Raw genomic sequence first — 25,733 nt, forward strand, 5'->3', positions numbered from 1 at the left:
TAGACATCACAGTCTATATAGAAACTGGACAGAGGCAGACCTGGCTGTCCAGAGAGGACAGGCTCAGTGGCCACAGACTGGACCTAGGAAAAGGACACAGGCAGACCTGGACGTCCACAGCGGATAGACTTAGTGACCACAATCTGTATAAAAAAAATGGGACATAGACAGACCTGGCTATATAGAGTACAAGCTCACTGGCCACAGTCTGGACATAGAACCTCAGTCAGTGTATAGAAACGGAGGCAGATCAGGCTTTCCAGAGAGGACAGGCTCAGTAACCACAGCCAGTATATCAATATTGGACACAGACAGATCTGGCTGTCCAGGCTTAGAGACCACAGTCTGCGTATTGAAACTGGACACTGGCAGGCCAGGCTGTCCAGAGAGGACTGGCTCAGTGACCACAGCCTGACCTTAGAAAATGGACACAGGTAGACCTTGCTGTCCAGAGACGACGGGTTTAGTGACCTCAGTCAGTGTATAGAAACAGAGGCAGACCAGGCTTTCCAGAGAGGACAGGCTCAGTGACCACAGATTGGACATAGAAATTGGACACAGGCAGATCTGGATGTCCAGAGAGGACATGCTCAGTGGCCACAGACTGGACATACAAAGTGGACAGAGGTAGACCTGGCTTTCCAGAGAGGACAGTCTCATTGACCATAGCCTGGCCATAGAAACTGGACACAGACAGACTTTTGGCTGTCCCAAGAGTACAGACTTGGTGACTACAGACTGGACATAGAAACTGGAGATGGGCACACCTCTCTGTCCACAGAGAACAGACTCAGTCATCACAATGTGGACATAGGAACTTGACACGGGCAGACCTGGCTGTCCAGAGAGGACAGTCTCAGTGAGCATAGACAGGACACAGGTAGACCTAAGTGTCCAGAGAGGACTGGCTCAGTTATCACAGCTTGGACAGCCTGACCATAGTGGTGGACACCAGTAGATCTGGCTGTCCAGAGAGGTCAGGTGTAGTGATAACAGACAGGCAGGCCTGGCTATCTGGTGTTCAGATGGCCATAGACTGGACATAGAAGCTGGAAACAGATGGACCTCAGTGTCCGGAGAGTTCAGTCTCATTGATAACAGACTGGACATTGAAACTAGATACAGGCAGACCAGATTCTCCAGAGAGGACAGACTGGTCATAGAAACAGGTGAGAGACGTGGGCTGAGTGCACCTTAGAGACACATAGTAGGATTGTGAAGTTAACGGAGAAAAATATTAGAATTACAATAACTGTTTATATACGTAAAGATATTACACAAACACATATCTGACTTCCAACAGCCTGTCACTTATATAGCAGTTCTCACAAGCCAACTCCGGCCTACCCCCAGATGTTTCAGCACCAACTGTTCAGAGGAGGTTGCTATAAAACTGGCTTACCAGGAAGACTTGCTGCAAAAAAACAACAGGGCAGAAAAAGAGGAAGAGACTTGCCTGGGCCAAAAGACACAGAAACTGGACCTTTGAGGCCAGCTTCACACAACCTCCTCTGGAACAGTTGATGTTGAAGCATCTGTACTTCTAGTTGCATTGAGCTCAGCTTGTATTTCAGGGGCAGTTAGTCGCCAGTTTCCCAGACTTGTGACTCTAACGTATTCTCGGATTCCGAGGTCACCTTTGGCCTGGCTGACCCTTTTTGGTCCTCATGTGTGCCCGTTTCTTCATATCGTTTATAGTCTTGGCAACAGCAGTTACTGACACTTCCAAAGTTCTTGCAATTTGTCTTAAAATTAACCTTCATTTCTTAAAGTAATTATAGACGGTCTTTTTTCCTTGCTTTCTGAGCAAATTATGCCATGCTCATTCAGGAATTACAAACTTTTGCCCATGCTCCCTATATTTATAGTCATTATGGACCCTCATCTGTTTACCAATAATTGGTGACAAAAGGTAAATGAGGTAACATGCTAGTTAACTGTGAGAACATCCAACAAAGACTATTTTAAATTTCTTTCAGTGTTCCAACACCATGTTATACACATTTCTGACTTTTAACTAACCTCAGCTTCAGACTTAAATCTGCTTGCTTTGGTTGTTCATTTTACTGAAAATGAAAAATGAACGTTTTCAACGCACTTCACTTAAGATTCTAAGTACACAAATCATGTAATTAAACTTTAAGTGTTTATAGACAAATTTATACAGTTTAAAGCACAGATAAGCATGAAAAACCTGGTTTCAAGCAGGTGTACTAAAACGTTTGACTGGTACCGTATGTAAGTGTAGACCTCAGACACATGAGGGTTGTTCATGTTTAAAAACGGTAAGAACCTGAGACAGAGAATAGAAGACGCGATTACTTCAATTAGCTGCAAGAGCTCCATCAGAGGAGCTTGCACAATAAAGCACTGGGCATGCAGTGCCATTCTGAGCTAGCGAAGACGCCTGATGGCCGGGCACTCTCATTTCACTGGTCTGGGGGGAGTAGCTGGTGCCTCTTGATTCATTACTGTGTGAGGAATGTCGCCTGTGCTGTCGAGCCTGGAGAGAACAGCTCCCAGCAAACTGACACCTGTGACAGCTCAGTAAATTGCCATACAAGGCCTGTTCATTGCAGATGTGTCAGTGTGACAGTGTGATTAGGGGGAGGGCAGCCAGCAGATGACCTGGTATTCCCTCTGGGGCACTGATGGTAACACCGCCTGCAGGCCCAGGTTCTGCCTGTGACGTGTCTGTCCAGGGCAGCACGGTCCCCTGAGCCTCGAGGGTGCCATGGGGGAGAGACAGAGAGCGGTCCCTTGAGTGTACTGCATTGCCCCTGATAAGGACTTAGGCCGTGTCCCAATTCACTTCTTTTTTATTTAGTAGCCAAGTGCACGTCTGCAGATAACATTTTTTAAAGAATTTTGTTCTCCGCTCTGAGTTTGAATGTCATCTCGTCTGTCCCTGCACACAAGTACGCATCATGCTCATTCATGTTGAGCTGCTGGACTCGAAATGGGCGAAGTAAACGAAGAAAAACTTGGCAATACCACTCTATTTACTCAAAGCTTTGTACTATTAAAAACATTTCATCTCGACTGTCCCAGTACAAAACTGACAGTGCGAGAAACATAACGGGTTCATTCATGTTAATCGGGATTGATTCAAAGGGGTTGAAGTAAAGTAAGGTAAACCTGGCAATACAACGTAGCTTTGTACTATTAAAAACGTAATACAAAATACACTGCAGACTAACGAATATTCATCAGTCGAACTGGAGTGTCTACCTTTATGTCAACACTTTGTACCTGGAACACATATGAATCTAAAGTAGCCTAATGAAATTTTTTACATGAACAACATTTTAGCAATTTTAAAAGTTTCAATGATGTAAAAAAGTTGATATTTTACTAACACATGCATATTTTATTCTCTTCGCTTTGCTAGGTGAGAACATAGAGCTTCTCTGTTCGGCGAGGAATTGGGGGCGATTTCCCTCGGCGAAGTCGGCTCCGATGCGTACTTCACAAATTAGAAATGGGACGCGCTGAGCCTTCGCAGACCCGAGTGGGACCACGCATATGCAGGGCGCGAAACCGCAAGTGTGCACATTGAGAGACGGCCCTGGTCTCCCCGAGACACCGGTCAGTCAGCCCGTTGTCAGGCGCTTGACAGAACAGCAGTGCCTGCCTCTGCTTCGATCCTCGGTCTCGATGGATTGCCATGTCAGCTGCCACCCCAGTGAGCTGGCGTGTTGGTGCCGCCTCGGGGAGCGGTCTCGTCAGCGTGACGGAGCCTCACCCTGGGGGGGTCAGCTTGCAGGGCGGCCAGGTAATTCTCCAGGGCCAGGCGGCGGCGGTCGTTCAGCATGGCCTCCACACGCGCCAGGTGAGTCTCTACCAGCTGCTGCTTCTCACTGGCCGCCTCCTCCTCCAGAGACTCTACCATGGCCTGGAAGTGCTGAGAGAGAGGAGGGGGGTAGACAGACGGGGTTAGAGAGGCGGGGGGTTACACAGAACAGGTATCTGGACAGCAGAGGACACACACTGCTGCCAGTGTGAAGCTGAAGAGGTGCCCAAAGAGAGCGATGGACACACCTGGATAAGCGTTTGTCTCTCAGCCTTGGGCAGGTTCTTGGCCTGGCGCTCGGCCTCCTCCCACTCCTTCCGGACCTGCAGAGCAAGCGAGAGAGGAAGGCACGGATTGAGGAGCCCTTCATTCCCGCTTGTGCCCCAGCCCGCTCCCTCCTGCCCCAGCCCGCTCCCTCGTGCTGCCACTCACCCTCTCCATGCGGTGCCTGTGCCGGATCTCCAGCTGCTCCTTGGCTCTTTGGAAGCGGCTGTGCTCCTTGTCGTCGGCAGGCGTCTCGAAGTACACGTCCACGTCGTCAGTGGGCTGGGGGGTGGGTGGGACTGCCGGACAGACGCAGGGAGAAGGGATGGTCAGACAGGCAGTGGCTAGGCTCTGTGGCAGCCACACAGGCCTTCACAGCCAGATAATTAATTCAAGCTTCATTAATACAGTTGACAGTAGCACTCACAGAGGGAGTCAGGCACAAGTAAAGCCCGCAAAGCCAACACAGACAAAAGAACAGAAATAAATTAATATTCCCTGTGTTTCAAGCATGATATCCGAAACCTGGAGCCACGGCTGCTTCAGCCGGGATTGTCCACAGAGTGGCTGTGCCGAGATTCCAGAATCAGGCTCAAGGAGCCGGCTGGAATTCTAGCTGGGAAAGCCAGGCCTGTGTATTGCAATCTACGACTCTTCCCGAATTACACATCTGTCCAGTAAGACACAGGAGAACTATTAAGGCCCAGCAACCACCTGACACTAGGGGTCTGACAGCTCTCAACAAAGGCAAGTAAATGTTCTTCTGGACCAGCCGCAAGACTGCAACATGGCCTCCTCTGAGTCAGTCAGAATCCGGCAGCAGTTATCCAGCAAGAGGGAAATCTCCGATCATCTCTGATCATTACTGAAGCTCAGAGATGCTGCTGATCCAGTGATTCACCCACAGAAGTGTGTCCCCTTGTGACAGATCTTTCTTTTTGTCCATCCTGCATGTGTGCCCCCAATTACAGGTTATGGTGAGTATGCGCAAGGAAACCACATTTTCTTTAAATCACAGGAGTGACAAGCTGACAGATGCGGCCAACGCACTAACAGTCTTCGATCGGAGAGAAAGCTGCTCTCGAAGATGTAACAAGTGAAGCACAAACGAGGACACTGACGCGTCACACGGCGGACAGACAGGGTGAGGGCCGGACGGCAGGAGGAAGGTGGGCACACGGGGGAGTGCAGCCAGCAGCCAGCTGAGCCACAGCGAGAGGAAGAGTGAGAGAGCGGGAGTGTGCAAGAGTGTGCAAGTGTGAGAGAGAGCGGGAGTGTGCAAGAGTGTGCAAGTGTGAGAGAGCGGGAGTGTGCATGAAAGGGGAACTGCAGTCCCAATATCTCAGACCGGTTATTAAATCTTGGTAACAGTATCACAGAATTTTTCAAATTCTAAATGAGCACAAAATCATGAACTTTGTGAAAGTACTGTAAGTCGCCATGTTTTTGCAAACCCCTGGGCTCTCCACGGGTGAGAGTTTGTGAGAATTGCGACGCAAAGCGGCCCTTCCTGCTCACGATTTAATGACGAATGTGATGTCCGAGTCAGTAAGTACAGGTTGTGCAGCAGATACTTCACCGCAGAAATGTTCCAGCGTGATCTTCATGCAGAGTTAACAGTTTTATTTGTTGGCAAAACTAGACGTTGAGAGAAATATTTGTATTGGATTAAAGAGACAAATTAACCAGCCATTGTTTACAATGCTGCTTCACCTCACCAGAAGTATTGTTGCTTCGACCTGAATCTCAGAATATGGCTTTGCGCAGACCTGAAAATTATGTCTATTCTGTGATGTAAATTTCTACACATTACTGTGTACATTTTATTTTTATTGTGGTTTGAAATGCGTTCATCTATGCCAATTCTTCCTAACCTCGAAATATGAAAATAACGTTGCAGTTCCCCTTTAAGAGTGTGCTGGGGTTAGAGAAAGAGGACATGTGAGCGAGAGGCTGGGAGTTTGCGCAGGATTGTGTTGTATAAGAGAAAATGTGTGCCAGAGAGCACGTCAAATATGGGGACTATTCTGTGAAAATGTCCTCACAAAGGTACAGTAACCCCTGTCAAACAGACAATGTAGGGTTTTATAAACCAAAAGGCATCTTCTGTTAAACTTCAAAATGACGAAACGATTGCCGGGGTCAGCTTTCTCCCTGTAGAAGTTTCTATCTAGTGAAACCTGGACTGGTAAAGAACAGAGAGCCAATCAGTGCTCACGGGTCCAGGAATCCAAGCGTGTGCGTGTGGGAGTGTCTGTCATTGTGTTCCCACCTGTGTCTGTAGTCCTACAGCCCTGCAATTGCTAATCCCCCCTCCCAGAAGGCAAACATCCTCATCTTTCTGACAGGCTGCCAGGAAGGAGTTCCTGGATAAGGCCTGCAAATATCAATGCAAGAAAACAAACGTAACAATACAGTAAGTCCTGCTCATGAGCTCAGCCAACAGGCTGAAAAGACCGTCGCTGCATGGCTCAGTGAACGGTTGGACAGCTGGAGGTGACTCAGGGGTCCAGTAACAGGGACATGCCTCCTTCTGGCGTGGTGTGTCTTAGTTGGTCGCTCTGCTGCAAGTTTCTGGAGCCCCTGCAGTGCATGCTGGGAGGTGGCTGTCTCCTGCTTCACAAGCTGGAAAGTTTCCGGTTCATGAGAACCTGCGGGACACGCTGTGCCGCTCTGGCAGCAGGTGTGGTCCCAGTCTGGAAATCCTCCCTGGAGCACCCAGCATGCGCATGTTGGATTCCCCAAGTGGACACTTGTATGGCTTAATGGTTATTCAAAATCACAGAGCATTTCTCGAAAAGAGTAGGGGTGTTACCCTGGCATTCTGGCCACATTTCACTTTTATTTCGCTTGAATAGGAGCCATCATGGCCTCCTAATAACCCCCGTCTCTGAACTGGCCTCATCGCTCTGCTCTCCTCCCCACTGAGAGCTGGTGTGTGGGGAGCGGACTGGAGCATCACCCAGGTGGGGGTACACACTGGTGGGGGTGGAGGGGATCCCCATGACCTGCACTTTGCACTTTGAGTGGAGGGTAAGGACCTTATTATTATTAAAGGGAAAAGAGTGGATGGATTTTCCTGCTCTTGCTGGAAGGGTGAACTGTGCCCCCTGTGCAGTGAGGGGAAGCTGGCCTGCACGGGCCCAGCGGGTGGTCCTGCAGCGCTCACTGCCCTCCGCACCGAAGAGACTGGGGGCCTCCAGCCGGTGAGCTCAGGTAGGTAGCTTGCCCACACAGGGCGAGGCCGCGGAGAAGACACGCAGCAGAGACGGTTCAGGACGCTAGGGGACACTGGCAGTGTGGTAACAGGCTTGCTGTCAGGAGGTTTAAGAATTTCTGTCAGAAGCAAAGCAAATGACTGAGCTTCATGCTCTGTCCTTCAGGTGACACATTAAAGTGACTCAGCAGCTGTGCTCCTTTCTTTGTGTTTGATTCAGTGCTACAGAGAGTATCGGAGTGCACGCAGGGGTGAGAGTGTCAGGACGAGTCAGTCCAGGGGGTGAGAGTGTCAGGAAGAGAGAGTAGGGGGTGAGAGTGAGTGTGTCAGTGAGAGTAGGGGGTGTCAGTGAGAGTGTAGGGGGCGAGACTCGGTGGGGGTGAGTGTTGGTGTTGGAAAGAGTAGGGGGTGAGAGTTGGGATGAGTGAGAGTAGGGAGTGTCGGTGAGAGTGTGTAGGAGGTGTCGGGAAGAGTGCAGGGGGTGAGTGTCGGTGAGAGGAAGTGTAGGGGATGAGAGCCTGAGTGTCGGGAAGGGGGTGAGACGGGGGGTGTCGGTGAGTGTAGGAGGCGAGAGCGTCGGGAAGAGTGAGTGTAAGGGGTGAGACTTGGGGTGAGTTGGGAAGAGAGTGCGAATGTAGAGAGTGAGTAGGAGGTGTCCAGAAGAGTGCAGGGGGTGAGTCGGTGAGTAGGAGTGAGAGTCTCGGTGAGTGTTGGTATAGGGGGTGAGAGTCGAGATTGTAGGGGGTGAGTGTCAGGGTAGGGGGTGAGACGGGGTGAGTTGGGAAGAGTGAGTAAGGGGTGAGATGGTGAGTGTCGGGATGAGAGTGTAGGGGTGAGTTGGTGAGGGGTGAGGAAGAGAGTAGGGGGTGTGACTCGGGGAGAGCGTTGGTGTGGGATGGGTGTCGGTGAGAGTAGGAAGTGAGTCAAGTGAGATTGTAGGGAGTGAGTAGGGTGAGACTCTGGGCGAGTCGGGAAGAGTGAGTAGGAGTTCGATTCTGGGGGTGAGTGTTGAGTAGGGGGTGAGTATTGAGAACGGAGTGAGAATGTCGGTGAGAGTAGGGGTGAGTTGGAGAGTAGGAGGTAAGTCAGGAAGAGTGCAGGGGGTGAGAGTGTAGGGGGTGAGACTTGGGGTGAGTTGGGAAGAGTGAGTAGGGGTGAGACGGGGTGAGTATTGAGTAGGGGGTGAGAGTGTCGGGGTGAGCGTGTTGGGAAGAGAATAGGGTGAGAATGAGTGTAGGGAGTAGGGTGAGACTCGGGGTGAGTGTCAAGAAGAGTGAGTAGGAGTGACTCAGTGGGGGTGAGTGTTGATGAGTAGGGGGTGAGACTTGGGGTGAGTGAGTGTAGAAGGCAAAAGTCAGGAAGAGGGGGTGAGTGTTGGGAAGAGTGGGTGAGAGTGAGAGTAGGGGTGTGTTGGGATGAGTCAGTGTAGGAGGTAAGTGTTGGGAAGAGTGCAGGGGGTGAGTGAGTAGGTGAGTCAGGAAGAGTAGGGGGTGAGATGGGTTGAGTGTCAGTGAGTAGGGGGTGGGAGTCAGGGCGAGTGTTGGGAAGAGTGAGAGTAGGGAGTGTCAAGAAAAGATTGTAGGGGTTGAGTGTCAGGAAGAGTAGGGGTGAGAGGAAGTGAGACTAGAGTAATTATCAGGAAGAGAGTGCACAGGGTGATGGTGTCAGGAAGAAAGTGTAGGGGTGAGAGGAAGAGTATGAACAGGGGGGTGAGTGCCTCAGTGAGAGTGTCAGAAAGAGTGGGGTGAGACCGAGTGTGTCAGTGAGGGTGTCTGGAAAAGTGAGTGAGTAGGGAGTGAGTGTTGGAGTGTGTAGGAGGTAAGTGTCAGGAAGAGAGTACAGGGGGTGAGTGTCAGTAAAAGTTTAGGGGGTTAGGGGGTGTCGGTGAGTAAGAGTGTAGGAGATGAGAGGAAGAGAGTAAGGGGTAAGAGTGAAGAAGAGTAGGAAGTGAGTGCCATGAAGAGTGAGTAGGGGTGAATGTTGAAAGAGTGTAGGGGGTGAGAGGAAGAATGTGAGTGTGTAGGGGGAAGAGTGTGGGGGGTGATGGTGGGTCAGGAAGAGTGAATGGTGGGAGAGTTTAGTGAAATAGTGAAGGAAGTGAGTATCCGGAAGAGGGGTGAGTGCCAAGAAAGTGTGTAGGGGTGTCGGGAAAATGAGTGTATGGGGTGAGAGTCCAGAAGAGTGAGACTAGGGAGTGATTGTCAGGAAAAGTGTGCAGGGGGTGAGGCTGTCGGGAAAGTGTCAGGAAGAGTGTGAAGAAGAGTGAGAGTGTAGGGGGGAAGAGTGCATCAGGAAGAGTGAGTACAGGGCATAAGAGTGCCAGGAAAAATGAGAGTGAGTGGGGGTGAGAGTTTGTCAAGTGAGTGCAGGTGGGAAGTGTGTGGGGAAGAGTTGGGAGTGAAGGAAGTGAGTATCACGAAGAGTGTAGGGGGTGAGAGTGTCAGGAGGAGTGCGCACAGGGGCTGTGACTTACTCAGGCGGTTACACACTTCCATGCAGTACTCCTCAGTGTCGAAGTTGTTGCGATTGCCAGCACAGCCGCCGTACACGAAGCGCAAACACCTCCTCTGCCTGACGTCGAAGTGCCAGCGCGGCATGGAGGCACGGCACGGGCCCGTCTCGGGGGCAAGGGAGCACACTGCTGCCGGGGCGGGACAGGGTTAGAGCACACCGCCACAGGGGGCGCCGGCGAGCAGCCAGCCCTCACTGACTGGCGGTACTGTGTACTCCGAGCAGCAGTGGTGATGGAGATGATGATTATAATAATTTAATAACAGAAAATCAACACATGCTGTATATGTAATGATAATAATAATAATAATAATAATAGAAAATCAAAACAAATACAATAATAAAAAAAAACTCAAAGCTGTCCTGGAACAGAATAAAAGCCTATCAAGAGTGGAACAGTGGTGGACTTACCTTTGACCTCCTGGAAGGTCCGGTCAAGGTCGGGTCTGCCCTGTGTGCTCTCGGTGTCCTTCTGCTCCTCCTCTTCCTCGTCTCTGTCCCCCTCCTCATCCTCGTACACGTAGTCCAGCTCTTCTTCATCCTCCTCGTCCTCCTCCTCATCCTCCTGTGCCTCCACGCCTCCCTGCTGCGAGGGCTCCTCTGGGGGCGCCACGCTGAGAGGGGGGTCAGGGAGAGGGAGAGGCGTCAGGCAGGTATGTCTCCTGCAGGTCTATTCCAGCACTGTCGGCGTCCGGAGCCACGCAGCTCAGCGACAGCTCAGTTTGCTAACTAGTGACTCAACATTACAAGCACTGTTCCAGGGAATCTGACCGTGTCTGTGAAGCACTTGTCCCAGTGTTTGACACACCTCTCAACGATGTCTTCATCCTCCTCCTCTTCCTCCACGTCCACATCGTCTATCTCCTCCTCCTCGTCCTCCTCCTCCTGGGAGAGAGGGGAGCTGGGGGCGGGCTCGCCCGGGTGGGCCGTGGGGCAGCAGACGTACTCGGTGCCATGGAAGCGGTCGATGCCGCAGGGCAGGAGCATGCCGTATGTGTGCAGCACCATGCCACCCTTGGAGCAGGCCTGCGGGCAGGAGGGGCGTGAGGTCACAGTAAAGCACACCCTGATCCCAGCGGCCAGGGCCTGTACCCTGTGTCTCCCCTTGAGAGCCTCCCCCTCAAGGCACACGGCATGTTGTATATCCACATCCACAGGACCCCACAGTGCCCCTGAGAGTACCCCAGTGTCCCATACTGTCCCTGAGAGCACCCCTGTGTCCCACACTGTCCCCAAGAGTACCCCAGTGTCCCATACTGTCCCTGAGAACCCGTCTCCCACACTGTCCCTGAGAAAACCCATGTCCTACAGTGCCCCAAGTTGTCCCTAAGAGTATCCCAGTGTCCCAGTCCCCCCACAGAGTACCCCAGTGTCCTACAGTGCCCCATGCTGTCCCTGAGTACCCCGGTGTCCCACACTGTCCCTGAAAGTATCCCAGTGTCCCATAGTGTTCCCGAGAGAACCCCACAGTGTCCCACACTATCTCTGAGAGAACCCCCACAGTGCCCCACACTGTCCCTGAGAGTACCCCAGTGTCCTAGTGCCCCAAGTTGTCCCTATGAGTACCCCACAGTGTCCCACAGTCCCCCCACAGAGTACCCCAGTGTCCTACAGTGCCCCATGCTGTCCCTGAGTACCCCAGTGTCCCACACTGTCCCTGAGAGAACCCCAGTGCCCGACTGTCCCTGTTAGTACCCCAGTGTCCCATACTGTCCCTGAGAACCCGTGTCCCACACTGTCCCTGAAAAAACCTGTGTCCTACTGTGCCCCAAGTTGTCCTTAAGAGTACCCCAGTGTCCCACAGTCCCCCCACAGAGTACCCCAGTGTCCTACAGTGCCCCATGCTGTCCCTGAGTACCCCAGTGTCCCACACTGTCCCAGAGAGTACCCACAGTGCCCCCACACTGTCCCTGAGAGTACCCCAGTGTCCTAGTGCCCCAAGTTGTCCCTAAGAGTACCCCACAGTGTCCCACAGTCCCCCCACAGAGTACCCCAGTGTCCTACAGTGTCCCACACTGTCCCAGAGAGTACCCACAGTGCCCCCACACTGTCCCTGAGAGTACCCCAGTGTCCTAGTGCCCCAAGTTGTCCCTAAGAGTACCCCACAGTGTCGCCCCCCACAGAGTACCCCAGTGTCCTACAGTGCCCCATGCTGTCCCTGAGTACCCCAGTGTCCCACACTGTCCCTGAGAGAACCCCATTGTCCTAGTGCCCCAAACTGTCCCTGAGCGTACCCCACAGTGTCCCCACATTGTCCCTGAGACTACCCCAGTGTCCTACAGTGTCCCTGAGAGAACCCTAGTGTCCTACAGTGCTCCAAGCTGTCGCTGGGAGTACCCCACAGTTCCTCTACACTGTGATAAAAGTGCCCAACAGTATCCCACAGTGCCCTACCTCCTTGGCCACGCTGTGCCACTGCCGGTGGCTGACACATATGTCCATTCGCTCCTTGTGGAAGAACTTGCACTTCTCAGGCACCAGCAGCACATCACTCACGAATTCGCCCACTGCAACAACAACCACCGCGCTATCACCATTAGTTCACTCCCCCAGTGCCATCGCCGTTAGCTCACTCTCAGTGCTATCACCAGTAGCTCACTCCCCCGTGCCATCGCCGTTAGCTCACTCCCCCAGTGCCATCGCCGTTAGCTCACTCTCAGTGCTATCACCAGTAGCTCACTCCCCCGTGCCATCGCCGTTAGCTCACTCTCAGTGCTATCACCATTAGTTCACTCCCACTGTGCCATCGCCGTTAGCTCACTCTCAGTGCTATCACCAGTAGCTCACTCCCCCGTGCCATCGCCGTTAGCTCACTCTCAGTGCTATCACCAGTAGCTCACTCCCCCGTGCCATCGCCGTTAGCTCACTCTCAGTGCTATCACCAGTAGCTCACTCCCCCGTGCCATCGCCGTTAGCTCACTCCCCCGTGCCATCGCCGTTAGCTCACTCTCAGTGCTATCACCAGTAGCTCACTCCCCCGTGCCATCGCCGTTAGCTCACTCCCCCAGTGCTACGCCCCTGGCAGGCCATCAGTGAGGTGTAGCCCACGATGTGAGGTGCAGCCCTGTACAGCACTCTGATGCACTTGTGAACGTCACCCTTCTGACTGGACTGACCCCCAGGAGCAGTTAACCAGGCCCACAGGTCTGGGCAGTGGGAGGGAAATATAGCAAGCTCCCCTCCGCAGGACAGAGTCGAACCCGAGTCCACAGGCTGCGGGGCTGTAACCCCGAGGACCGCAGACAGGCTGATCCCTGCGACATGTCGCTCCAGGCTCCAGAGGCAAGCGGCTCTCCTGGGCCACTTTCACAAATATTTTTTCTTTTAAAAAAAGCTTTATTTACTTCTGTCTCGCCCGCAGATTGTAATTACAGGTCAGGACACATTAAACCACAGCTTCTTTTTAAAGAAGGAGGGCGGAAGAGAGAGAGAGAGAAGAGGACAGATAGACAGGGGGGAGGGAAAGGAATGAATGAGAAAAATGCAAGAAGATAACCGAGAGGATTCGGAAGCTCTTCCCCAGTATTGTTTGCCACAGCTGCTCTCAGTCTCTCAGAGAGCAGCTCTCAGTCCTGTGGGGGGGAGGGGAGAGGAAATTCAACAGAGCTGCAGCCCAGCGTGTGATCTGTCACAGCCGGAGGGACCGAGCAAGCCCCTCCAAGGCTAGGTCAATAATACAGTCATTGTTCTCCGCCTCTGTCAGCGTTTACTAATTGTTATTGCTTTGGCAACACTGTATCACCACACAGCCACATCCTGGGGCCTGTCTGTGGAGAAAGAGAGAGCCCTGTTTAGATCTGAGAAATGACAGGGCAGAGAACACGGGGATCTTTAAATAGCAGCGAAAACAGAGTTCCTCCGCACCGCAGGGCAGGCCGGCCAGTGTGCAGCATAATATTTCTGTTGTGCCCCGTGAAACCCGCACCGCTGTGCAACAACACGATCTCTGAAATGGGTCTTAATAAGTGCTGGCAAGTGAGGAGGGGGCTGAGGCGGTCTGCTTTTGACATCTGAGGAGCCCATTAAAAGCTGGAATATAGCGTGCAACACTGACATCGAGCAGGGGCAGGTTTAAGAGGCAGTTCCTGTTTCGATTGCTCAGTTGGAAACTCGGATCACAGGCAACTGATTACCGACCTGCATTAAAATAGTTTTTAAGGGGGGGGGGGGTTGAGCTGCACAGCTTGTTCCAAACCCCCACAACCCTTTGTGTAAAGGGCTTCTGCATTTTAGTCTTAAATGTACTTCTTAGTCTCCATAAGTTTATACACTTACAAAACTTCTTCCAGTCAGAAGACTGTTACTGTTACTATCTCTCCAATTAGCCAAGGTCATTTAATCGACTGTGCTGATGGTGTGTCACTCATCACAGACACCCGAGCTGCTGCCTCGGAAACATGGACACAGAGGTGAACTAAATATACTGAGCCTTCTCCAATACCATTCAGGGTACAAAGAGGAGAGGGCTAAAAAGTATAAATGCTTGTGGTCAGATGGGAGATCTCTTTCCTGTGACTCTTGTGTGTCTCAGCACTGGGCAGACAGTGTCTCTGTCACCCCTCCCCCTTGGCTACACCACTGTCCTCACACCCCCTCCCCTCCACCTGGGAGCGCAGTGTGGCCCTCTTCCACAAGCAGCCTGTCTGTGGGGAGTCTGTATGTTCCCCCTGTAGGCGCGCAGTCTTTGCCGACTGTTCGTGGAGAGCAGACTCGTGCTCCCGGTCCTGCCTGCCCCCTGTGCTTCTGGGAAAGGCTCTGGATTGTCCTGCTAGCACCAGGGTGAAACCTGAGAACCTCTCCTGCTGCTTAGACATGTCTGTCAGTCAGCGCGTGCTCCCAGATCTTCCTACAGGTGAGTCACTCATCTGTAAAGGATGAGTTTCTTGTCAGGCCCCTGTGCTAATCTTCCACCCCGGCCACTTGCGTAACAGCCCTCTTCTCCCCCCTCCGCTAATCTCAGATAATCCACTGCTTCCGCAGGGACAAGAGGCCTGGAATGCCGGGGGGATTTACAGCCGGCCCGGCTCGGGGCTCCAGTGCCCACTTTTCCCATAACACTGTGACGGCTGTTGGGAGTGACTGCTGTGGTGTCTAAGAACCTGGCTCAGGTAAATGTTTGAAGATCTCTCCGCTAATTATTTACAGACACTGCGGAAAGGAAGCCCCTGCTTAGCCCTGCTTGATTCGGTTCTGGGTAAATGCTCGAGTGTCAAGCAGCAGTCCAGGAACACAGCGCAAAGCAGGCCGGTCCAGAGAAGAAGGGGGGCACACGGGAAGAGGCAGAAGGAGCAGAAGGGGAAAGGGAGGACACGGAGAGAGAGGAAGAAGTGCCAGGCAGGAGCTCCTTGTCCAGATCGTCCAGAAAGACCAGACTGGAGCTCAGCATTCGAACCCTGATAAGAGAGCTCGCCATTCTGTTAGTAAACTGATTTCCTGCATGGAGAATCCCTCTATTAAACTCAGCCTCTTCTGGTTAGTGGGTGTGTTTTTAGAATAGGGAGATAGGTTCCCATTCACTTTGGTACATCTAATTTTACAGAGAGATTTAACTGGAGGTTGTATTCTGTTGATTCAGAGCTGGTTTCTCTCTGGTTGGCCTGTGTAGATGTTAACAGAAGTTTGAGTATTTTGTAGCAGTCTGGGGTTTTTCTGGTTGGTCAGGATGTAGGCCTCTATTTATTTTATTGTCTGTAAATATCGTGTCTTGTATGTTATTATGTTTATGTTGCGTGTTGCTTATTGTGTCATTGTCATTGTTCGTATTTGTTTGCCCCGGTGTGCTTGACATCCTAGTGGTGATCTTAATCCTGCACAGGCCTCTGGGAGTGAGCAACACTGACAGGTTACGAGCGCTCAGGTCTTCAGAAATAGAAATTGTTCTGGCTCGCTGGTGTAAATGATTTAAGAGACGCCATGATGCTCAGTTAGCGGAAGAGCCGAGCGCAGTGGAGTGATCCACAGCTCGTCACGCACAGGGGCAGCTCTCCGGCCCTCGCTGCTCCGCACAGCTGCCTCAGACAGGACTCAGACTAAACCAGCCAGACTGCACCGCCACCTCTCTCCTGTCTCCGCCCCAGTCCCTTCTCTCCCTGTCCAATTCAGATTCAGACAGCAGGCCCGATGTCAGACCCTCAGTCTCTGTCCTCTCTTGGTGTCTCCGTCACGCCATTATAATCCCATCGTTCTCCGGCCTCCAGCCTCACTGGAGGAATCGATCTCGCCTCCCTGCTGACTCCCTGAAAATACGAATGGCACAATCTGTCTTGCACAGAAAGCTGTGGGAAGCCATCCTTGCAACACTGCCCACTTACAGCCTCTTCAATCTGTGTCTGATGCAAAGGGGCTGGCGGAGGCTTGAGGGGTCCAGCAGCCTGAAATACACAGCTAATGAATTTCATTAATCTCAGATAATCCACTCCAGCTAATCACTCCAGCTCTGGCCTCACTGCCCTGGGATTGGGAGGGAGTGGGAGAGGGCTCCGTGTGGCGTGTGGCGTGTGGCGTGTGGCGTGTGGCGTGTGTTACTGTCCTAAGAGGTGTCAGGACTGTCCGTGTCTGTAGGTGCTTTGGCAACACTGTAGTTGGTCGCTCACGCCAGTAAGGCTGCTTGAATCTGAACTGGGGTGAGCGGGGAGCAGGGCAGTGAGACGGGTGCAGAGGGAGAGAGAGACGCAGGGGCAGGCGGAGGGATGGAGGGTGTTTAAGCGAAGACGAGAGGGAGAGGGAGACAGGTGGGCCAGACCAGCTCTCCTGCATGCTCGGAATCTCAATAAGAGCAACATGAGAAAGACGCACGCGGATGAGCGGAGGGCTGCAGTGTCAGCGGTTCCCAGCGCTCTGCCAGTGGCAGGTGATTTCACAGCTCAGCGCCGCCGCTAATGGCTCCTCCAGCTCGTAACACCCAGCACTCCATCATCCTGCGAGTGAGCGCTGGGGGGGGGCTGGGGGGTGCGGCCGAACCGCGCGAGCTGGCAGACAGATAACTGCAGCTCTTGCACAGATAAACTGCGGGCAGATACAACCCCCAACATCCGGGAGCTTCAGAAAGCCCACCCCTCCTGGATCAGCTCAGACTAACACACCTCTAGACAGTAAAACTAACCTTCCCGGCTTCTCTTGACAAGCTGATGGCAGCCGGGCCTGATGCTGTGACTGCTGTGTGTAAATCTGTGAGCGTGAGTGTGTGTGAGTGTGAGTGTGTTCGGGTGTGTGTGCTCTGTCATACATACTGCAGTCATACATCAGTGCCATCAGGCCCCTGAGCCTCAGCTCTCCCGCCCGGACAGCCCTGCTGACCTCTGCTGACCCCTGCCCGACACACAGCCCCTCTCCTGTAGCCCCTGAGCCAGCACAAGTCACAGCCGAAGCCACCACAAGGGTCACATGCCAGCAGGCTGCCCGTGTCCCCTCCCCGCGCGGCGGTGTCCCTGGTCCTCTCACCCAGGCACTTGTAGGGCACCACGGCGTGGGCGTGGCCTTTGCACTGCCTCTTGCCCTTCTTGCACCAGTTCTCGATCCTGACGGGCTGGTTGGCCTCCACGTAGTTGGTGATCTGCAGCTCAGGGTACATCTGGAAGAGAGAGACAGCAGGAGAGTCAGTCAAGGGCCCCAAGCCAGATCCCATCTTTGGGAATCATTTTCTAGGCATACCTAGGTTTGTGTGTGCGTGCATTGATTTTTTGTGCATTTTTCATCTGTGTTCATAAGGTTTCCAAACACGACATATGGCAGGGTGCTGCGTGTGATCACTGCGGTAGCGCTCATGCAATCCTGCCAACATCACTGTTCTTCACTGTCCAGATTTTACTTTCAGAGAGTGATGGAGAAAGAAAAGAGACAACCAGCCTCAGGACAGCACTGCTAGAGCACCACAACTCAGACTCAAACAAACCACAGCACAATACACACAACACACAACCAGCCTCAGGACAGCACTGCTAGAGCACCACAACTCAGACTCAAACACACCACAGCACAATACACACAACACACAACCAGCCTCAGGACAGCATTGCTAGAGCATCACAACTCAGACTCAAGCACATCACAGCACAATACACACAACACACAACCACCTCTCCTACCGGGAGAGGGAGGAGGGAACTCAGTTGAACTGGCAGCCCGGTATGTGATCTCCTGTCCCAGCCTGAGGAACGGTGAGCCTGTCTTTCAGAGCATCTCTATGTCTGTATGTAAATGTATTATGATGTGTGTGTATTGTAAATGTCTCTAAATGTTGTGTTAATTGTATATGCTGTGGCAACACTCATTTATTTATTGGTCATGCCAATAAAGCTTCTTGAACTGAAATTGAAACGGAGCAGGGAGACGGAAAGCTCAGCCCAGACTCCCTTCACCTTTGGCCAGTCCTTATCCATCCACACTATACCACAGATACGTGTGAAAACACGTTCAGTCCCAGAACACTACACAGCCTCTTTATCAGACTGAATAGCTCACACTTCAGTGAAAAGAGGCTCTGACAGACGTTTCTGTTCCCAGAGCTGACAGGGATGCTACACACACGAGGAGCAGAGAGAAAGCTCAGCTCCAGAGCGCATTCAGCGATTGGTACTCTACGGCCATGTGGGTGATTAGGACCTGCAATCCCTTTAGCGCTTGGTTGGATTTTGTAATCACTTGTGATTAATGTTTGTACATGTCAATAAAGCGAGAGAAGGAGAGAGAAGCTGACAGCGGAAGAGAGGGAGGAGCTGAGAGAGGGAGGGAGAAGGAGATCATGAATTCTCTACCGGAGCTGGAGACACAAGCCGCATGACTGCACTGAGCGCACAAGTAGGGAGACAGCAGGCTTGCCAAATTCACACACACACCTGGAGCACAGAGACAGGCTGGGCTCGTCCCGCACACAGACACACACACACCCTGACACATCTATACACACACAGTTACACACACCCTGACACATCTACACACACACACAATTACACACTCCCTGACACATCTACACACACACCCTGACACATCTATACACACACAGTTACACACACCCTGACACATCTACACACACACCCTGACAGGCACACACACTGTTACACACACCCTGACACATCTACACAAACACACAATTACACACACCCTGACACATCTACACACACACCCTGACAAGCACACACACTGTTACACACACCCTGACACATCTATACACACAGTTACACACACACCCTGACAAGCACACACACTGTTACACACACCCTGACACATCTACACACACACACCCTGACACATCTACACACACACACCCTGACAAGCACACATACAGTTACACACATCCTGACACATCTGACAAGCCTTAGTTGAACTCACTTCAGATTTCCGCCCCTACACACCTAGTGTTTTGAAGTTATTTCAGCCATTACTGTCTTACAGCTACCTGATATTAACAACCATTTTAGGACTGAGCCAGTTTAAAACAATCGAATCTATTCTAGGCAATCTTTAGAAACATTAAGGGTTTAATGAAGCAGCTCGGCGCCCAGGTGAAGTGAAATTTAGACAGCCTGCTGGCGGGCCGCCGCAGGGACAGGGACAGGGACAGGGACAGGGAGCAGTGACGGGATGTGATCTCAGCTCCTCTGCTCTGTGTCAGTCAGCCTACACTGCTGAGTCAGAAAGGCCGCCTACGGCCCATCTGCCCCTCCTGTTAATGAAACGTTTTCCCCTTGAAACAGTGTGTTAATGAAAACTCAAGTCACAAAAATGTGGACAAGAACGCGCATCCAAGAATCCCACGCTGTGAAAATGAAAACATTAAAAGTTGGTATTGGGTACGACCTCCTGGAGAGTTAGCAGGGCTGATTCACAGACCTGATCAGCCTCTGGGCAGAGAGCTGTGGGGTGTGCTGGTCAGCTGGCCAGTTGTGGCCGTGGCCCTGTCGATCCTATCATACTTGGGTCAGGAGGAAAGGCTAAGACCCGCGTGGCGTGACCTCCACATGGTTCTCTTGCAGTAGTGCCTTTGTACTTCTGTGGCTGTGTGAGCTCGCATTGTCCTCCGGGAGAATCGCCACATCTGGACTGGGCTGCAGGAAAGGACGGCCTGGAAAGGGTCATCTCGTTCTCCGGGCAGCACCGGCAGCAAGCAGGCCCACTTCTAGTGGGGTCTGGCCTTCTGGGCACCTTTTGCTGTTTTTGAATGAATACGTCTTCTCAAACGGGTCGCGCGGAGCACCTGGCGTGTTTCTGACTTGTCCTCAGTATTTGAATCCCAAGGAACAATGGCAGCCCCTCAACCCACCTGCTCGCTTCTTAAAACCTACTGCTGTGCGCAGTATGTTTCCGGTGAGCTCTTGATCCCTATCTCTGGCTCCTCCGTTTCTCCCTGCCTGTCCACCTGCGTCTGACCGCACCTATGCGCTGGTCCAGCTGTCCACCAGCTCAGCCAGCTTCGAGTCCATCTGCCCATCACTCGATCCCTCGATCTGTCCACCTGTCCCTGGATCAACCGATCCATCTGCATTCAGGCTCTGTCTGCCTGATTATCCATGCCTCTGTATCCCTGCCGAGCATGTCTGTGTGTCTGGGGTAGACCCCTTGCTCCAGGTCTTCCTCAGGAGCCAGGACTCACCTCCTGACAGTACTGCAGAATGGCCTCCTTGCTGTCCAGGCAGCTCTTGGTCCCCGAGGGGTCAGGCTCCCAGCGGCCGGTCTGGATGTTGATGTGCATGTTCAGCTTCCCGCAGAACATCGCCACCTGGGGCTCGGCCACTGCGAACCCTGTCCCAGCATTGGCAGCCAGAGCCTGGCGGAGAGAGGGAGAGCGAAGGGTTAACACAGACGCCCCCGAACATTAACACTGCACTGAGAGAGAGGGGTTAACACACACACACTGACTGGACACTCCAGTACATTAACACTGCACTGAGAGAGAGAGGGGTTAACACACACACACTGACTGGACACTCCAGGACATTAACACTGCACTGAGAGAGAGGGGTTAACACACACACACACTGACTGGACACTCCAGGACATTAACACTGCACTGAGAGAGAGGGGTTAACACACACACACTGACTGGACACTCCAGGACATTAACACTGCACTGAGAGAGAGGGGTTCATACAGACACACTGACTGGACACTCCAGTACATGAACACTGCACTGAGAGAGAGAGGGGTTCATACAGACACACTGACTGGACACTCCAGTACAGTAACACTGCACTGAGAGAGAGAGGGGTTCATACAGACACACTGACTGGACACTCCAGTCCATTAACACTGCACTGAGAGAGAGAGGGGTTCATACAGACACACTGACCGGACACTCCAGTCCATTAAGACTGCACTAAGAGAGAGAGGGGTTCATACAGACAAACTGACCAGACACTCCAGTACATTAACACTGCACTGAGAGAGAGAGGGGTTCATACAGACACACTGACTGGACACTCCAGTACATTAACACTGCACTGAGAGAGAGAGGGGTTCATACAGACACACTGACTGGACACTCCAGTACATTAACACTGCACTGAGAGAGAGAGGGGTTCATACAGACACACTGACTGGACACTCCAGTCCATTAACACTGCACTGAGAGAGAGAGGGGTTCATACAGACACACTGACTGGACACTCCAGTCCATTAACACTGCACTGAGAGAGAGAGGGGTTCATACAGACACACTGACCAGACACTCCAGTACATTAACACTGCACTGAGAGAGAGAGGGGTTCATATAGACACACTGACTGGACACTCCAGTCCATTAACACTGCACTGAGAGAGAGAGGGGTTCATACAGACACACTGACTGGACACTCCAGTCCATTAACACTGCACTGAGAACTATGTTGAACCCCATTCACACGAAATGGACGCAGCAGCCTGTGTCTGTGTCTGGCACACAGTCCAGTGCCATGAGGGTCCTGCTGGGCTGCACACAGGCTCACAGGCCGCGCCCCCCTCTCTCCTCCTGTCCACCCTGCTGTCTGAGGGCGGAGGTGCCAAACTGATTCACCCACCATCATCATCATCATCGTGCCTCAAACACTCGCGAGCCCCGTCAACCAGGAAAGTCAGCGTTCGGTTTGTAACGGACACTTTGTGGGAACGCGCCTGTTACACTCAGGAAGGCTTCCACAGGACTGGAAGCCGGGAGTTAAGGGAACAGTCAGCAGGCGAAGAGAAAGCAGAAGAAGCCTAACAAGAACATGGAGCCGGAACAGAGAAAGAAATATTGAAACCGAAACAGAGGACGATTGGTGTAGAAGCCAGTACAATCAGGACTGTGCTGCATTTGCCCTGGCCCTAACACAGTGACAGTGACAGGACAGGGCTCATACACACAGGCTGAGAACTAACACACCCGTCCCTGGCACCACGAACTGTTTCTAGAACTAAATCTGGAATGGAGACCAAGAAACCGAACATGCTGAACCCCATTAACATTCAACTGAACATCAAATTCATTACTGAACGTCTCTCTTGTTGTACAGGTGACATATTGAATGCCGCGCCGAACCTGCCCTGCTGTCACCTGCTGCTCACCGCACGATCGCTCCCGAATGGTCTCCACAGCACCGCGGACAGGGAGCGGGCGGAGAGGCAGGAGCAGAGCCCACAGAGCGCTGGGGAGCGGGGCCGCTGCAGCAGGGGATTCTGGGAGCTGGAGCTGGCCAGAGGCCGACCCTGTTTTTCCAGAAACAGCCGCTCCCACCCCTCCTCCCGGCTTTCTGTCCTTTTTAAATCCCGAGATCCACAATCGTCAGCGCCGGGGCCGGAGCGCAGAGCCAGGCCGCCCACCTCCCCGACATCACCGCGGGTGTGAGCACGGCGTCACTGAGCCTGCTCGCTCCCCCCTGCCCGGCGCAGACCAGCCACCCCGTGCCCTGCAGGGAGCTGACAAGCTGGGAACCTGGCCTGGGAACAGGTATGTCTTGGCCTTTAACGCCGACTCACTGTTGTCCTGAGGAGAGGATACGGAGTTCGATATGTACATGTTCATTTGAGGGGAGTGATGTTTAACTTGAGCAGTAACTGAGGGATTTCAGAACGAACCGTATGGCGCTTGGTGCTCGCCCCCTGGAGGACACTACTGATGCCCACGTTGTCTTCTTTCTGCTTGACCAAAGTGATATTGCTGAATCTATATGAATGAGCTTGCAGAGGTGAGGGAACAGTCTGCAGCTCCTGGTCTCACACTACATGACAAGAGATCAGGTTTCTGCTCTACACAGATGACCTGGTCTTGCTGTCCCCCACAGAACAGGGGCTGCAGCAGAGCCTGGCACTGCTAGAGCAGGACTGTCAGACCTGGGCACTGCCAGCCCATCTGGACCCAGAACAAGGCAGCAGCAGAGCCTGGCATTGAAGAGATGGCCCTTCTGCCTCACGACAGGAACTGCTATAGAATTAGACTGACATTCTTTCCAAAATAATAAATCTAATCCTAGGATTTCCACAGTCACAGCCACAGAATCAGAGCAGTTTCCCATCCTCCTGGGGAGGAATCTGAACAGAGCTGCAGCCCAGCATGTGATCTCATGCTGCAGCCAGAGGAACTGAGAGCAAAGGTCTCAAATAGTAATATCTCTTGCAGTAAATGTTTTGCTAATTCTTACTGCTCTGGCAACACTGTAGCTCACGAGTCAGGCTGGGCAGGGAGGAAGGGGCACGGTGGGGAGGTGTCTGGGGGCGATGGTGCCTGTGTCTGTGGGAGGCCGTGCGGGGACCCTCAAGGTCGCCGGGCGCTGGAGCTGGAATGTGGACAGGGAAGGGCAGGCGGGGGGCGCCACGGCGGGCCAGTGAAGGGCTGGGTCACCTGCGCCAGCTCGAAAGCGGCCCCAGCCGTGCGGCCTGTGTGCGACGCGCGTGGCCACGCCGTCGGGGCGAGAGGAGCAGATACGGGGGAACGGGACTCCGGCGGCGCGGGGGCGAGTGGGGAGACTGTCCCCACCAGAAGAAACAAGCCAGCACAAAACCACAAGACGCGTGCAGGTTCAGCAGGTGCAAGTCACTTATTTACAGAACAGGATTCCAAGAACATTCGAAACCATTCTGCACAGTTTAGACCTCACGCTGACCTTTGTACTGCAGTCCTCTGTTCCACTGTACTGGGACTGTAGCTCCTACTGTAACAGACTGGTCTACTGTACTGGGACTGTAGCTCCTACTGTAACAGACTGGTCTACTGTACTGGGACTGTAGCTCCTACTGTAACAGGACTGGTCTACTGTACTGGGACTGTAGCTCCTATTGTAACAGGACTGTTCTACTGTACTGGGACTGTAGCTCCTATTGTATCAGGACTGGTCTACTGTACTGGGACTGTAGCTCCTACTGTAACAGGACTGGTCTACTGTACTGGGACTGTAGCTCCTATTGTAACAGGACTGTTCTACTGTACTGGGACTGTAGCTCCTATTGTAACAGGACTGGTCTACTGTACTGGGACTGTAGCTCCTATTGTAACAGGACTGGTCTACTGTACTGGGACTGTAGCTCCTGTTGTAACAGGACTGGTCTACTGTACTGGGACTGTAGCTCCTATTGTAACAGGACTGTTCTACTGTACTGGGACTGTAGCTCCTATTGTATCAGGACTGGTCTACTGTACTGGGACTGTAGCTCCTACTGTAACAGGACTGTTCCACTGTACTGGGACTGTAGCTCCTATTGTAACAGGACTGTTCTACTGTACTGGGACTGTAGCTCCTATTGTATCAGGACTGGTCTACTGTACTGGGACTGTAGCTCCTACTGTAACAGGACTGGTCTACTGTACTGGGACTGTAGCTCCTATTGTAACAGGACTGTTCTACTGTACTGGGACTGTAGCTCCTATTGTATCAGGACTGGTCTACTGTACTGGGACTGTAGCTCCTACTGTAACAGGACTGGTCTACTGTACTGGGACTGTAGCTCCTATTGTAACAGACTGGTCTACTGTACTGGGACTGTAGCTCCTGTTGTAACAGACTGGTCTACTGTACTGGGACTGTAGCTCCTATTGTAACAGGACTGGTCTACTGTACTGGGACTGTAGCTCCTATTGTAACAGGACTGGTCTACTGTACTGGGACTGTAGCTCCTGTTGTAACAGACTGGTCTACTGTACTGGGACTGTAGCTCCTATTGTAACAGGACTGGTCTACTGTACTGGGACTGTAGCTCCTACTGTAACAGACTGGTCTACTGTACTGGGACTGTAGCTCCTATTGTAACAGGACTGATCTACTGTACTGGGACTGTAGCTCCTGTTGTATCAGGACTGGTCTACTGTACTGGGACTGTAGCTCCTACTGTAACAGGACTGGTCTACTGTACTGGGACTGTAGCTCCTATTGTAACAGGACTGGTCTACTGTACTGGGACTGTAGCTCCTATTGTAACAGGACTGGTCTACTGTACTGGGACTGTAGCTCCTGTTGTAACAGGACTGGTCTACTGTACTGGGACTGTAGCTCCTGTTGTAACAGGACTGGTCTACTGTACTGGGACTGTAGCTCCTACTGTAACTGGACTGGTCTACTGTACTGGGACTGTAGCTCCTACTGTAACAGGACTGGTCTACTGTACTGGGACTGTAGCTCCTATTGTAACAGGACTGGTCTACTGTACTGGGACTGTAGCTCCTGTTGTAACAGGACTGGTCTACTGTACTGGGACTGTAGCTCCTACTGTAACAGACTGGTCTACTGTACTGGGACTGTAGCTCCTACTGTAACAGGACTGGTCTACTGTACTGGGACTGTAGCTCCTACTGTAACAGGACTGGTCTACTGTACTGGGACTGTAGCTCCTACTGTAACAGACTGGTCTACTGTACTGGGACTGTAGCTCCTACTGTAACAGGACTGGTCTACTGTACTGGGACTGTAGCTCCTGTTGTAACAGGACTGGTCTACTGTACTGGGACTGTAGCTCCTGTTGTAACAGGACTGGTCTACTGTACTGGGACTGTAGCTCCTGTTGTAACAG

At 52.4% G+C, this 25,733-nt stretch overlaps 1 protein-coding gene across 5 annotated transcripts in view; it reads right to left on the reverse strand.

The window, feature by feature from the left end:
• The window catches only part of aplp2 (amyloid beta precursor like protein 2), a 60,534-nt gene that overhangs the window by 18,050 nt on the left and 16,751 nt on the right, over positions 1-25,733 (reverse strand). For 4 of the 5 annotated variants that reach the window (XM_088619925.1, XM_088619923.1, XM_088619924.1 and 1 more), the window contains exons 2-10: positions 20,374-20,547; positions 17,226-17,355; positions 12,180-12,292; positions 10,594-10,811; positions 10,197-10,399; positions 9,748-9,915; positions 4,226-4,356; positions 4,042-4,116; positions 3,746-3,904 (exon numbers count right to left, since the gene is read on the reverse strand). In XM_088619925.1, the coding sequence (XP_088476051.1) occupies positions 3,746-3,904; positions 4,042-4,116; positions 4,226-4,356; positions 9,748-9,915; positions 10,197-10,399; positions 10,594-10,811; positions 12,180-12,292; positions 17,226-17,355; positions 20,374-20,547 (1,371 nt within the window). The remainder of the gene's footprint in view (positions 1-3,745; positions 3,905-4,041; positions 4,117-4,225; positions 4,357-9,747; positions 9,916-10,196; positions 10,400-10,593; positions 10,812-12,179; positions 12,293-17,225; positions 17,356-20,373; positions 20,548-25,733) is intronic. The other variant, XM_088619926.1, reaches the window with a different exon arrangement.

Source organism: Lepisosteus platostomus, chromosome 25 (genome assembly GCF_059453375.1).
Source record: "Lepisosteus platostomus isolate fLepPlt1 chromosome 25, fLepPlt1.hap1, whole genome shotgun sequence".
NCBI lineage: Eukaryota > Metazoa > Chordata > Actinopteri > Semionotiformes > Lepisosteidae > Lepisosteus > Lepisosteus platostomus.